General features: G+C 42.3%; 1 protein-coding gene across 1 annotated transcript in view; it reads right to left on the reverse strand.

The window, feature by feature from the left end:
* Window positions 1–5,132: 5,132 nt before the first annotated feature.
* LOC108756581 (putative odorant receptor 85d) overlaps window positions 5,133–14,561 on the reverse strand; it is a 107,952-nt gene continuing 98,523 nt past the window's right edge. Inside the window, exons 7-8 of the mRNA XM_018500494.1 lie at window positions 5,275–5,407; window positions 5,133–5,183 (exon numbers count right to left, since the gene is read on the reverse strand). Of these exons, the coding sequence (XP_018355996.1) occupies window positions 5,133–5,183; window positions 5,275–5,407 (184 nt within the window). The remainder of the gene's footprint in view (window positions 5,184–5,274; window positions 5,408–14,561) is intronic.

Here is a 14,561-nt window from a genome sequence, read left to right on the forward strand (position 1 = left end):
CTTAATTTTGTTTTTCACACAAAATTTGATACAGATTCTTTGATCCATTTTTTGGAATAGGCAAAAATCGAAGACGAGCCAAAACACGTGCAAGCAAAGCAGCTGTCAAAAATTAACTGAACATTAAAAATGGCCGAACTTGTCGGCATAAGTGAGAGACATGAGGACCAACATAACGCCACAAAAAAATCGAAAATCGAATATACGTAACCCGCGGAAATTCAAAATTCGCGATACTTTTTGAACAGACCTCGTACAACAATTTGTTTGCCAGAAGTCATAAATGAATTACGTAGAACAAACCGAAATCGTCGCATCATTCTTCATCATGACAACGCCAGCTGTCATACAGCACGTCAAACTGTTGATTTTTTATCCAGTAATAATGTCGAATTGATGATTCATTGTCCGTATTCACCTAATTTATCACCTAATGATTTCTTTTTGTTCCCAAACATTAAAAATAAGATGCGTGGTAAGCGATTTGAGTCGCCTAAAGCTGTTGAAACATTTCGTACACTGATTTCTGAGGTTACAGCCTTAGAATGGAAAAAATGCTTCGAAAATTAGTTCGAGCGTATGCAAAAATGTATCGATCTTAAAGGCGAATACTTTGAAAAACAATAAAGCCATTTACCGAATTTTACATGTTTTTTTTTCATATTGTTTGCAGAAACTTTTCCAGCAGCCTACGTACGCGTAACAAAAATCTAACCTTTCGAAAACTTCGTCAATAAACCGCTGAAACGTTTGTGCCGTGTTGTGCGATCCGAAGGATATGTACAAAAATTCGAACATGACAAATGATAATCGCTGTCTGTGCGCGAGTGCACCGCGCGAAAGAATGAAGCGAGAGGACGGCACACGACTGGTATAACGCACAAAAGTTAGAAAAACTACAGTCCTTTGTAGTTTAACAAAAGATTTACTTTATTTCTTACAACAATAAATTCAGCACAAATTGATGAAAATTATCGCAAAGTATTACACGCAATCCTTTTCTTACAAATTATCTCACCCAATAGCAATAGAAAATCGCGGCGATTTCTCGGCAGTTCTCGAAGGAGATTTTCCTTACTGTGGTTCTACGACGGTTTTCACGGCGATTTTCTACACGATACAATAGTGAGACTCTGAGCACTAAGAGAGGGAGAGCGGCGACGATCGGCACATATATTGTCTTCGTGGCCCGGAATCTCCCCTTGATAATGCCCAATAAAAATTTGCCACAATTGTAATTTTTACGTGGCATTCGTTGTAAAATTATGATTGGCGCCTCGAATTCTTTTCTCTCGACTTTCGACGTAACAGTCATGCGCGACAGAAAATCGCGTGGGATTGATGGTCGCGCGTGACGTGTTCGTCGGAGCGCTGCGCTTGCGCGCGTGATTGAATTGTTCTAGAATCTTCGATGGTCCGTTGCAGTTGTGTGTGTGTGTGTGTGTGTGTGCGTGTGTGTGTGTGTGTGTGTGTGTGTGTGTGTGGGTGTGGGTGCGTGTGGGTGTGTGTAAAATGAATTAATTTATTACAAAAGGCTAAATTAATGTCTCTTGTGAGAATTAAGACTGTGCTAGAGACGAATTCTCCGACTCATTTTATACACATGTTCACCGACAATTTATGTTAATTAACCGAAAAGAATTATTGCTTTTATACGAATTTATGATCTCAAACACTGTCTTTGGAATGTCCGCTTTGGCTTCTGGTGGTAAATCCGAACAAGATCTAGAGTGATAAAAATCTTCTTACCTTGCAATGACTGCGCAAAGTCTTGAATGTGTTAAATCAGATAACGGTCTGGTACAGTTTGTGCGTTTAACGGTAATCACTACAAAGGCGCTATTCCTCACCCTGTTTCAGATGGCAAAAGGGGCCGACCAACAATTCTTAGAAAGCCGGACAATTCCGATCTCCACCATTTTCCGGAATTCTGTCTTCGCGACTGCCAAGCGCTCCGATGCGAATCTTCTCGACCTGTACGACACGAGTGATCTTGATATAGTGTTGTCTCGATATCATGACTCGTCTGTCTGAGATATCCTTCTAGCCTTGTTATGTCGGGATATTGCGCCAGCAACTAGTGATACGATGTCTTTGCCCCCGCGATAATCTTTATGCTAGACGCCTCACACCTCATGCAACGTCCGTACGCTGCCAAACGCATCACTTGATGAGGTGAAAGTTCCATAAGCTGATCAACAGCTCGTAATGCGCGAGGAAATCAACGCCAATAATTGATCTTGACACATCCGCGATCACAAATCGTCACGTAAATGCGCGTCGAAGTCTGAAATTCAGTGTCAACGTTTCCATGCCGTACGTGTTAATTGTCGTGCGTTGGCAGCTCGTAGGCTGATTTCTATCGGATCATCTTCCGTGGATACATGCACGGATCCGCGACTGTGTTAATTAAAAAATTAATTTTTGTCTCCGCATCTATCACAAAAAAGCGACGCCTTTTCAGACCCGAATCGTCAGTCGCCATCAACGCCCAGTCACTGCGTTTTCCTGCGTTGCCGAACAGGGTATCTCGCATCAATGTGCGTTTGATCCGAACCATCAATACTAGTAAAGTCCATGGTTACATAACCATGGCCCCGTCATGGATCCATGGCACCGCGATTTCGGATGCGAACGTTCTCGACGTCGACCGCCGCTGCGATCTCTCGAGATCGGTCCTCACCAACCGCTTCAATTGATTTTCGGATAGCGGTTAATTGTTCTGTCATCCCTTGTTGCATATTCAGTCGTAACGCCAAGCGGAGCTCTAATTTTGCTTCAGCGGAGGCATCGTTATAAATTGGTTGTGAGTTTGTCGCGCAGGAGCTCGCGCGACTTCCGAAAAGCCGATGTCTGAGTTGCATCCACAATTGCATCGGCGATCTGCCAACTTTTCGATCGTGTCCGCGGTATGCATCATCAAATGTGGCTGGATGTACGCCGGCAATTGACTTAGCCAAACGCTCCGCAACATGCCATCGCCAACTACATTCTAGGCAAATTCACGAGAGTGCTGCAAAAATTGTGATTGTTTTCTGTCACCAATTTCTTCGTGCTCGAGGAGTCTACGCGTTTTATGCTTTTGCGACAGATTAAAGCGTTTGATCAGCTCCGTTTTCAAGGTCTTGTACGCCCGCTCCGCGAGCGGATTTATAATTATGTTGCGAACCTCATATATCGCGGACTGCCGTTAGCACGTATCTGAATTTTATTCTATCGTACCGTTATTCCGGCGATCTGGAAGCTGCAACAATGCTAAATCATAGTTCAGGATCCGCGGATGTAAACTAGGGCATGCCCACGCGGCTCACCTCATGATCTGCCATAAAAAAATCCAATGGCTGCGCCGCATCTCACTGCATTGGCCCTTGCTGTTGAGTCGGCCGTAGTCTCTGTCGCTCTGTTGCCTACTGCATGATGTTTAGACGCTGCTGCTCCAACTGTTGTTTCTCTCGCTCTAACTGCACCTGTTGTTCCTTGAAACTCGATCGCTGATTACTGCGTTCGTATCTCTCCGTCATGTTTAACTACCATAATCACTGTCTCTGTTACAGTCTTTGTCCATTACACCATCTACTTTTCCAGCGGTCACTCGAAAACGAAAAATTAAATTCAAAATCCCACGACGGTGTCCACGCCCGTGAGCGTGTTTGCAATAATATAAAATTGAATCACAATTAATTTTCAATCATGTCGGGCAGTCACCACTTTAGAATTCAATGCGTCGATATCGCAGGATAGGTCGCTGATTAAAGAAAAGATCAAGAGTGTGTTTTTACGAACAGGCTAATTTATTTTGGGAGATCCAGTACACGTCTTTTCGTAATGACCACAATTGTAAGACTCCTCACAATCCTTCGGTCGGTTGCTCATACCTTTCTCAAACTTTCAAAATATTGTTTATCCTTATTATCTATAGTTATTGAAAACGGTTTTGTTTAAACGCACGGAATATAAATTACAATGTACTTTAATTTTTTGATTATTTATTATATACCGAATTGTAAGGACTAGAATCTAGAATTATACAACGTATATTGCATGCGTTGACGATACAGCAGGGATAGTTCTTGTAATTCGTAAAAAGTAAATTAATTCCTAAAGACTCTTTAATGATACAAAATGGTTGAATATAACAGGATAATAGGAGTCAAACACAATAATTCTTATGCAAACCAATACGGTTAACAAAACAACTTTAATAATAATTAATCCGCTTACATGTTTCGGCTCATTTTTTATCCTCAGAGACAATATGATATAACACAAAAAAACTTTTTTACAAATTAATTCATTTCAGTGAGTCACTTCCACCTATTAACGGAAACTATAATATAAAAACAAATTCTAATAACAATCTAAAATGTATTAAAATTATTAAAAGGTAAATTTGTTGAGAGCAAAAATAATTTATTGTAAAATAATAGAAGGTAGCTCACTAAAACAAAAATTCACCATTCTATAAAATAAAATGTTATATTCAATCATATTCATTCTATAAAAAGTATTCAAGCGTTTTAAAAAGTCCCTCAATCGCATCTCATTGTCGCGATACAAGCGATATTATTGTATGTCGCATATCTATGTATGTATGTGTTACGTATCTGTGTTTCAACAGCTGATTCCATTGTTTGCGCAACTATTTACACAGTTCCATCGAAATTCTTAATACCGAATTCATATTTTAATGTGGAATTGTGGCAACGCAATCACCACAATACAGACGGTTTTAGGATCAATAAGTGTGATTTATATCTTGTATTGCGAAGTGGGGTATTGGTAAGTAATCCTTTTATTCTGTTACAAAAACGTTAGAGTTTTTCCTAAATTATTAAATCTTACAATTATATTTTAGAAATATTCATACTCTTCTTTCATTTACATAAAACATTTCAGAGATGTGAATATTTTCTTATGATGAGTTTTGTTTGATTTCTCAAATACTAATACTATAAATACTATAAAGATAAGAGAATAATAGAAATTCACACTATAATACAATATTACTGTAAATAATACTCACATGCAATGGGTAACAAACTTGCTTTGATGTTACATAAGATCAAGTTATGGTTTTGCGGATAAACTAGATGTATTGTAGAAATAATATTTTGGCATAAACTATTGCTTAATTATTCCAAGGACGAAAGTACAGTAAAATATGACATTGAAGTTTGCACAATCTTAAAACATAAATTAAATTATTAAATAAATTGCTATTTTACGATATTTACAATGTAATTGTATGTATATAATGTATATTGTAATCTTTACCATGGTGAAGTTTTCCATTGAGAAAATATACATTTTGCTAGCGCTTAAGAAAATAGGTTGAAAACTCTTTCGCATGATAAACAGAAACATCTTTTGCGATTTGGGGGGTGTTTTATACCAAAGGCTATTATAACTGCAATGTTTTTAATGAACTAAATTCTAATAAAATAATTATTATATAGTAGCAATACTAGGCCGATTTTAACTCATGGGGTTAGAGGGGAGCGCAGGGCGTGGGGGGTACTCGTAGGTGCGGGGGGTACTCGTAGGTGCGGGGGGTACTCGTAGGCGCGGAGGAAGGCGCGGGAGAAAGGGGAAGGCGCGGGAAGATCGCTATCAAAGGACCCCTGTCGATTGATTACGTAAACAATGCGTTTCTTATGTTTTTCATCATCCGCCGCTACCGCCGCCGCCGCCACCGCCGCTGCTGCGGGCCCCGCGTCCACCCAAAAAAAATGTGTAGATAACAAGGGCTCGCACGTTAGAGAAAGATAGAGCGCGCACGATGCTTTACATGATACAATTATTGTCTGGCATGTGTCAGATTAATAATATGACTGATATTATAACGTAATATGCTTTGCGATAGAGCGACGATGTTGGAGCGCATAACGTGATATGAGTGAAGAAAGGATGGAAGAAATGAATCCTCTTTTTCATGACGCAGTTTTTTCAATACGGTTTTTTATTAGTACGTCGAGGTATAGCATGGATGGACGGATGGAGAGTAAAATAAAGTACATATATAAAATGATGTGAACGAAAATTTTTTATTCACATCTTATTACATCGTGTTTTTTTTCGTACGTATAAAAAACTGAAGCTAATAGCTCGCAGTCGATGAATTGACGTCCATTGAAGAAGCCGCTGTCGCGTATGACGTTCTCAGACGTGATATTGGAAAATCGCGTATACTTTGCATCAACCGTATCGACGAGTCGAGCTAATCGTTTGAACGTTACGTCGATACACCCGTCAAAATCAAATATACGGCGTAGCGTCATTTCGGTTATCGTAATGCATACGGACGAAGAATCGAGACGTACGAGCGTAGCGTCGTTCAAGGTACAAACTCTGACAATTAGCGGTCCAACACTTATAAAATTGTCCTTCTATTCGTTTCGAAGCATCTTGTAAATATTCCATCGTTGCTCGTAGAGACTCTTCCAGGTTTCGAGAGACAGCGTTGGTGTCCCACAATGATCTCCGAGGACGATCTCCACGTAACTCGGTGGACTAACGTTGATTCCAATTTCTAAAAATTTATAGCCCGTATTCGTCAGATTGTAACGTCTGCTCAGTAAACGCATCGCACGATGCTGCGGACTGCATACATACATAATGTTAAAAAATGTTTTTTTGTGTATAGAATGTTGAAACTTGTTATATTCCTTCTTCACGTACGATGCGCTGCTCTCTTTGGCGAAGTACATTTTTTTAACCGTTTGTACAAGCGGGTATCGCAAGACTGATTGCATCTGCGTAAATTGTGACGTATATGGTAATACTTCTGGAATCGAAGAGGGGAGACAGGCCCTCCCCACTTTTTCCAAAAATTTCAAACGTGTCGCGACATGTTTTATTATGTCTTTCTATATATTTTTTTTGTCACAAGCTTATACGTACGTTTATACATACATACATACATACATATACACATACATGCATACATATGTTTATACATACATACGTAAATACATATGTTTATACGTAGGTTTATACATACGTTTACGAGATGTACATACGTACATACGAGTGCATGTATTACAAAGAAAGGGAAAAGAAATACATAATAAATACATTAACGTATTTTTATTTAAAAAATTCTTTTGCAACCACCAGTTATATATTTTCAATACATTTTATAACGCGCAATTCTTAACATGTTGTCCACATCGCATAGTATTTGTAACATCCAGATTAGTTAAAGATTCTATGTCTTCGTAAACTGCATCCAAGGTCTCGATGCGTTCTCGCTCATCGTCCAGAAGCAAGTTCCACAGCCACGTTCGTTTCTCGCATCCCTTAACGTCCCTACACGATAGCAACATCTACAAATACAGCTGCTGTGATCAGGCGTTTCGCCTCGTTGTACGAAACCATCCCGTCCTCCCATCGCAATCCATGGTGATAAGCACTCAACCAGGAAGCGCAAGACCTGTCGGATCTTGTCAAAAATTTTCATGGTACAGAATACGTAAAAATATAATGCGTGAGAATGGTCCCCTGTTTCAGCACCGCCACTTCCTTCACGATAAATTTCTTGTTAACGATGAATCCTTTCAGATCCACGAACATTGACACGGACATGTTGTCGAGAATACTGCGATTGCGGCGTATCGTAGATTTTATATCGTGTCGGAGGTGCATTTAGGTGATTTTGCGCACAACGTTGGTCAATGGATTATACTGAACCACACGATCGTGTATGATGAGACAATAAGCTGTTGTATTTGCGGATACGTTCTCATTACATTCAAAGTCTAATCGCACGTCCACGGTGCCACTCTTGACCGATTCGTTCTGTCGAGAGCAATCGATGATCACGAATGGACCATTACGTAAAAAAATTGTAAATGAGACTCGGCTCGAGATACTCGTATCCGTAGTAGCCCTTGCAAAAACGCGCGTATAAGTCATACAGAATCGCGCATCTGTTTTATCAAAATCCAGATTCATCGTACGGATAACATTCAGGTAGAGTTTCGAATTGGTTAATTTGCAGTGATTGAATCGACTTATATCCTCGGACATGACATTTTTTCGACCTGTTTGCATAGCGAAAATGACGTAGCGCGGCTTTTTGAGTTGAGTAGCCGTCTTGATGGCCCACGATGCTTAGTTGTGCTCTGCAAAAGTGGAAACTCGTACAGATCTCAAGAGCGAAAAGCCATGCTCAGATATCTTCCGCTCTCCAAAGCGCACAGCATCGACAGCTTATTTATCTCGCTCAATAATACATGCGGGATTCGCCACTGTACTTTGAATAATTCGAGCATCGGTTCTATCGCCGGATCTTCCGTCAGACAATTGTTGTCGTTGCGCGCTCGTATTAAAATCAATTCATGACGAGCGTTGATCACCACACGTTTGTAATCTTCGCAAAATCCCAGCAGTATGTAGAGCGGTACACAAAAATTAAAGTATCCGCTCGCAGTAGTCTGCGCATCCCCAGCCGGCATTCGGCAGAATCACGCTTCTGTCGAATGACACTGTTACATAATTTTTGAGCATGCTAGTTATGCCCAAGTTTCTGTTACGATCTCCACACCGTTGAGTTTATATCGAATCTCATCGAATATAAACGCGACGCAATTATTTCCCAATGACACGTTAGCACCCTGGACCACTTTGTTCTTCATCAGTTTTCCCTCGACGTGTAGAAAGCTTTTGTACGGCAGTGTGTACAGATCCTGTTGCTGTACCCGAATGTTGTGTTGGCGAACGGGTTGTGTGAGTCTCAATCTTGACGATGCGATCGTCGAAGATCGGCTCGTTTTTAATGTTTAGGATATCAGTCATCTCAAATGTTGCGCATCGCGAATCCCAAAGACTTTAAAAATGTAACGTTCGACGCGCTGAGCTTCTTCTTCTTCCTAATGCAGTTGGATGAATGAGTGTAATCGAGCTGTGACGTCATCGGCCTTGTAAAGAATATGTTATCTTTCTGCATGCGCTCCGTTCCGTTTAGCACGAGCATCTCACGCTCACGTTTACGTCGTACGTGCAATTTAACGGTGATCTCTTCTCTTCGAAAATCGAGTAATCATCCGTTCTGGTCGACGACGCGTATCGTTAGATCCGTAATGCTCCGTGCGATGATTGGTAGGTAAATGATCTGCGCCGGCCTCTCCGATATCTTATATCCTGGTGGTACGCTCGGAGAAAATTCGTGTATCGTGTGTACGCTTTTGCCGTTGCTGTACGCACCCGCGGTCACGTTACACTCTACGCGGATAACGTTTACGTTCATTATGTTGATCGACATGTCCGATTCGTGCCATCTTCGCGGTCGCAGTATACGCTTCGACGAAAATCCCAGCAGCGATCCAATACTGTTGGGCTTGTCAAAGTTTATTCTGTATTCACATCTAATCTCGCATCTCATCGTGTTGTAGTTTGCGCGGAGCGTAATCGGGTATTCTCCATCCTCACCATTATCGTCATCGATGTCATTGTTGTTATTGTCACCACGCACTATGTCAACGGTTTCAAGCGCGTCGCAGTGCAGACGTTTCCGTAAAATCGCGCGTTTCAGAAAATCATTTATGTCTCACACTTCGTATGAACCTTTGGGAATTGTAATTTCCGCGTCATCTTTGGCAAAATAAAATTTGTTGTTCGATTTATTCACGTTCGGTATCGTGTGATGAGTCTCAAAAATCGCCAGATCGAGATCATAATCCCCGTCACTCAAATCTATAGCGGGAAAGTAGTTCGCCTTGAGGACGGTCTTCTTCCCGCTCAGCGTAAGAGTTAGCGACATGACAGAAAAAGCGTTCGACTAATACTGAGATTTCACAGCATCTCGTCGAGCTTTTTAAATTCACGCGCGTCTACTGTTTGTAGAAACCGCAGACATATCTGTCCGCAGAAGTTCTGATCGTACGTTTGATAGGACGTCGTAGCACCAGTTCGTAGTTCCCGAAATATCGCACCAGTTCTTTGGGAGGTCAAAGATTACCGAAACTGTTAAAGTATACGACGCGATTGTTCCTCTTCGAATACGCTACCCAGTGAGTATCAGGCTCCGTCGCATCGTCCAGATTCATGATACCGCTTTCGTTTCGACGCGCACCACTCGTCGGTATCGCGTTACGCAAACGCCTTTAAAGTATGGTATGCGCATACGTTTCGCGAGCTCGTTTAATTGCACATTGATAGTTGCGGCAGACGGCATTTTTATCGTCTTTTTGGCGTTTTTTTTTCTTTGCAGCTGTACCCTGTCCATGTTTGTACGGGCCGAGATACAGTCTGCGGCCCTGTTCCATCGCGCAGTCGTGACGTTGCAGCTCTTTGAGTTGACGTCGCGCGGATTTGTTGTCGTTTACCGCTTTTGCCACGCTGGCCACTTCGCCGATCAAGGACCCGAGCGCGCCCAACATTGGCAGAAACGATAACGTACCGCCTCGTTTCGCTTGGAAGTATGTATCCGCTTTTTCATCGCCTTTTTCCTCGTCGTCGTCTTCTTCTTCGGTTTCATGCCGATGCCGATCTTGGTCTTGGCTTTCATCGCTGCCCAGATGGCTGCAGCGGCTGCTCTCTCGCTCAGAGCCGAATCACTCGCGATAATGCGTTTCCGCGACTTCTCGGCTAGTATATTGTCTGTCGCATGTCTATCGGTGATGATATGTGCGTTCGCTGACATGGCTGATTGTAGTGCTCGTCGCAGCGACGATAAGTTTGAACCTTCGAATTTTCACGTCTTCCAAAAGCTGGTCCCATACGTGTTCGTTGTAATCGTCGTACACGCGTAAGAGTACGACCTTCGATATATATTGCAACTGTTCGGCGCTCAAGTCTCAAATATCGGAAGAATAACTCAGCGCGAGATATATTTTGCTACTGCGCGATACGCGGAGTTCTCGCGTCTTTAAATAGTCGTTCGAGAGCGCACAGCCTGTAGTGTGAGCATGAAATTCGTGTTGCAATCGGTGACGATACGCGTCAGGGTACCGGTGACGATACGCGGGAGGTAGCGCGATGAAGCGCAAGCACGGCGAAATGCTTCAAGAACGTGTACGGCTATTCGAAATCATTGCAACAGCTAAAGTATCGATATCTCGAAAATTTGTTTATGTCTATCGACGAAATAGACTACTTTACATTCTCCAACAGCGACATCGTTCCACCGAGTGAGGCGCGCTCAAATTCTATTTTTATCATTGATGACGTGGTATGCAACAAACAGGATGCGGTGAGAGAATACTTTTCGATGGGTCGCCACGCGAACGTTGACTGCTTCTATCTCTGTCAGACGTAGGATACCTATATATCTGATACGCGATAACGCGAACCTGCTAATCCTGTTCAAACAGGACGGTACCAACTTGAAACACATTTACAACGATCTTGTGAATACCAACATGTATGACGAATTTTGCGCGTTGTGCCGCGCCTGTTGACAACAAAAATATGGATTCGTAGTGATAGACAAAGACAGTGCGCTTACAAATGGACGATACAGAAAAGGATTTAACGAGTTCACGATACCGTAACACGATCAGTCGCTGTCGATACTTAGTTGGAGACGAACATGGCAGATGTGCGTAAGCGTGAAAAAATCGCGAGGGTGATCGAGAAGATGAGCGAGTCGATCCGTAAGAAATATCTCGCTCTGAAAATCGGTAGAATCGATGAGGGTATCGCGTTGAACAGACATTTTAAACCTCTTATCGAGCCGCGCCGACTTTTCGTCGACAGCCCCGGTGTGCATGCGACAAAAAGAAAGTCGCGCGATGAAGATATACAGCGTCTGCCCATTAATGGAGAGGAAAGAGGAACAGGAACAAGAGGAGAGAAAAGAAGCGAGCGAGACGTTCGAGCGTTCCACGATTCTGCATAAATCCAATGATCGCACGATGATGTACAACCAATAACCTCCACTCCGCGTGCCAAAATCGTGCCGACGATAGAGTCGTTGGAGAACGAACGTTTTTCGAAACGACGGAAGACTCGCTAGCGACGAAGGTTCAAAATCAGCTGCAAACGTCAGAAGGTCGAGAGGCATTACCAGCCGGCTTGGGCCCGATGAGTCAAAAGTACGTCGAGACTGTTCTGAGGGGAGCGCTAGATAAAGAGAGCGGTATAGATCACGTGTACGGCGTTTACCTACACAAGGGCTGATGTTTGACAATAAACGTTTCGGCGTGGACAACATAATTATCGACGGCGTACGATACGCCGGTACATCCAGTCTTTACGAGTTGATTTTCAAGAGAATTCCCGACGATGCCCTCTACACGGAAAACGATATGCACAAGTACAAGAACATGCTGTTGGTGACGAACAAACACACTTGTATTGCTTGTGGTTGCTCACAAACACAAGTACCATTCGCAGGGTCGATTATTGAACAGAGGATACAAGTACAAACATGTAACCGCGTTGATGTCGATGACATCCAAGAAACAGAAGAAATCTGGAAAGGGATTACTTCACGCAATGACATTGAACGACAACGCGATCGATTACGTGCACTGGGATGGTTCCAACGAGCTGGTGGATCGTCTACGATTGCTCGACCCTTCGCATCGAGCAGGCAACAACTTTCACGACAACGAGATGCTGTCGATCATCGAGGAACTTCGCGAAGCCGGTCTTATTATAAATTAAATCGCGTATTCATAAAACGAATCAGTCGAGTGATACCAGCGAGAAAAAATACATTATTTTCTTATACTCTGTGTATTATACGTCGAATCATGAAAAAGAAATCCGATGAAAAGAGAGAAAAAATTAGTTGCGAGAGACGTCGGCTTATCGAGGAATTGCACGTTGCGGCGAGAAGAAATTCTCCGCGAAGGCGCGTCATAGTCCGGGGGTACGACGATCTGGAGCAGGCTGATATCGTTTAGATGCGCCCGTACTCGAGCTTCAACAGAGGACATGTTGAGCAAGTACGCGTTGGCAGTATCGCTCAAGAGCAAGGATGGAAGCGAGACGGCTAATGCTATCGCTGAAATCGTTCGAGAGAGTGGAAGATGTCCGAAAAATTTACAAACGGATATAGGGATAGAATTTTACAACGCCGATGTACAGAAAATCTTGAAAAAACACAATGTTCATCACTATTCCACGTATTTAACGTTGAAAGCGTCAGTAGTCGAGCGGTTCAATCGCACAAACGATATGTGGAAGATGTTTACACTCAACGGCAATTACAAGTGGGTCGACGAGCTGCCCCGTCTCCTGTCAGATTACAATGCGCGCAAGTATCGCACCGGCAGGCGACCCGCCGACGTACGAGGGTGGTCGCAGAAGTACCCGATCTAACAAAGAAAACACAAAAAATTTGGGAAAAAATATCTTTATTTCTCAACATAGTCTCCTTTTAGCTCGATACACTTTTTCCAGCGATGTTCAATAGCTTCGATGGCCTGTTTATACGAGGGGTGTTCAAAAAGTAAGTTTCCCTGCTTCGGGAAAAAAGCAAAACACAATTTTTAGGTTAAAGTAACATTTATATTTATTGTTTGACTTATAAACTATTTTTCTACATAGTCCCCTTGGACTTGAATACATTTTTTATATCTGTTCTGAAGCTTTGACAAACCTTGTTTATAAAAATCCGTGCCCTGTTTTTTGAAGAATAATTTAACAAAGTCTTTCACTTCATCATTTGAATTGAAGTGATGGCCACCCAAACTTTCCTTTAACTTAGGAAAAAGAAAAAAGTCACTTGGTGCGAGATCTGGAGAGTAGGGTGGGTGATCAAAAATTTCCCATTTGAATTTTTCCAGTAAGGTTTGTGTTTTTTTTGCTGAATGAGGCCGTGCATTGTCGTGAAAAAGCAACACTTTTCTCGATAATTTTCCAGGACGCTTTCGTTTAATGGCACTTTTAAGTTTATTTAGCACTTCACAGTAACGATCTGCATTTATCGTGGTACCGGATTCAAGAAAATCAATCAACAGAACACCTTCGTTGTCCCAAAAAACTGTGGCCATAACCTTACCAGCAGAATACTGGATTTTTGCTTTTTTTGGAGCACTCTCTTCTGATTTCTTCCAAACCATACTTTGTCGCTTCATTTCAGGGTTTGTGTGGTGAACCCACGTTTCATCCCCTGTCACAATGCGTGAGTAAACATTTTCGCCTTCATCTTCAAGCATGTCAAGAAATTTTCCTGCAGACTGAAGTCTTTTTTGTTTGTGATCATTTGAAAGCAGGCGTGGGACCCACCTCGCACAAACTTTACGGTAACGAAGATGATCTGTTATGATTGTGTGGATTGAAGTTCGACAAATATCGATTTCAGGAGGCATTGAGTCCAAAATTCTGTCAATTGTAAAGCGCCTATCCGCCAAAATGATTTTTTCGACTGCTGCGACTGCGTCATCTGTAATGGCGGTTTTTGGCCTGCCTGCACGCTGCTCATCATGAACTTCTCCGCGTCCCTCGAGAAAATATGTACGCCACCGACGCACCATTTGCACACTCATGCATTTGTCACCATAAATATGCACTAATTCAGTGTGAATTTCGTTGCCATTAAGCCCTTTTGCAGTTAAAAAGCGAATAACTGCACGCAACTCACAAGTGGACACGTTTTTCACAGGTAGCTC

Source organism: Trachymyrmex septentrionalis, unplaced genomic scaffold (genome assembly GCF_001594115.1).
Source record: "Trachymyrmex septentrionalis isolate Tsep2-gDNA-1 unplaced genomic scaffold, Tsep1.0 scaffold128, whole genome shotgun sequence".
NCBI classification, from domain to species: domain Eukaryota; kingdom Metazoa; phylum Arthropoda; class Insecta; order Hymenoptera; family Formicidae; genus Trachymyrmex; species Trachymyrmex septentrionalis.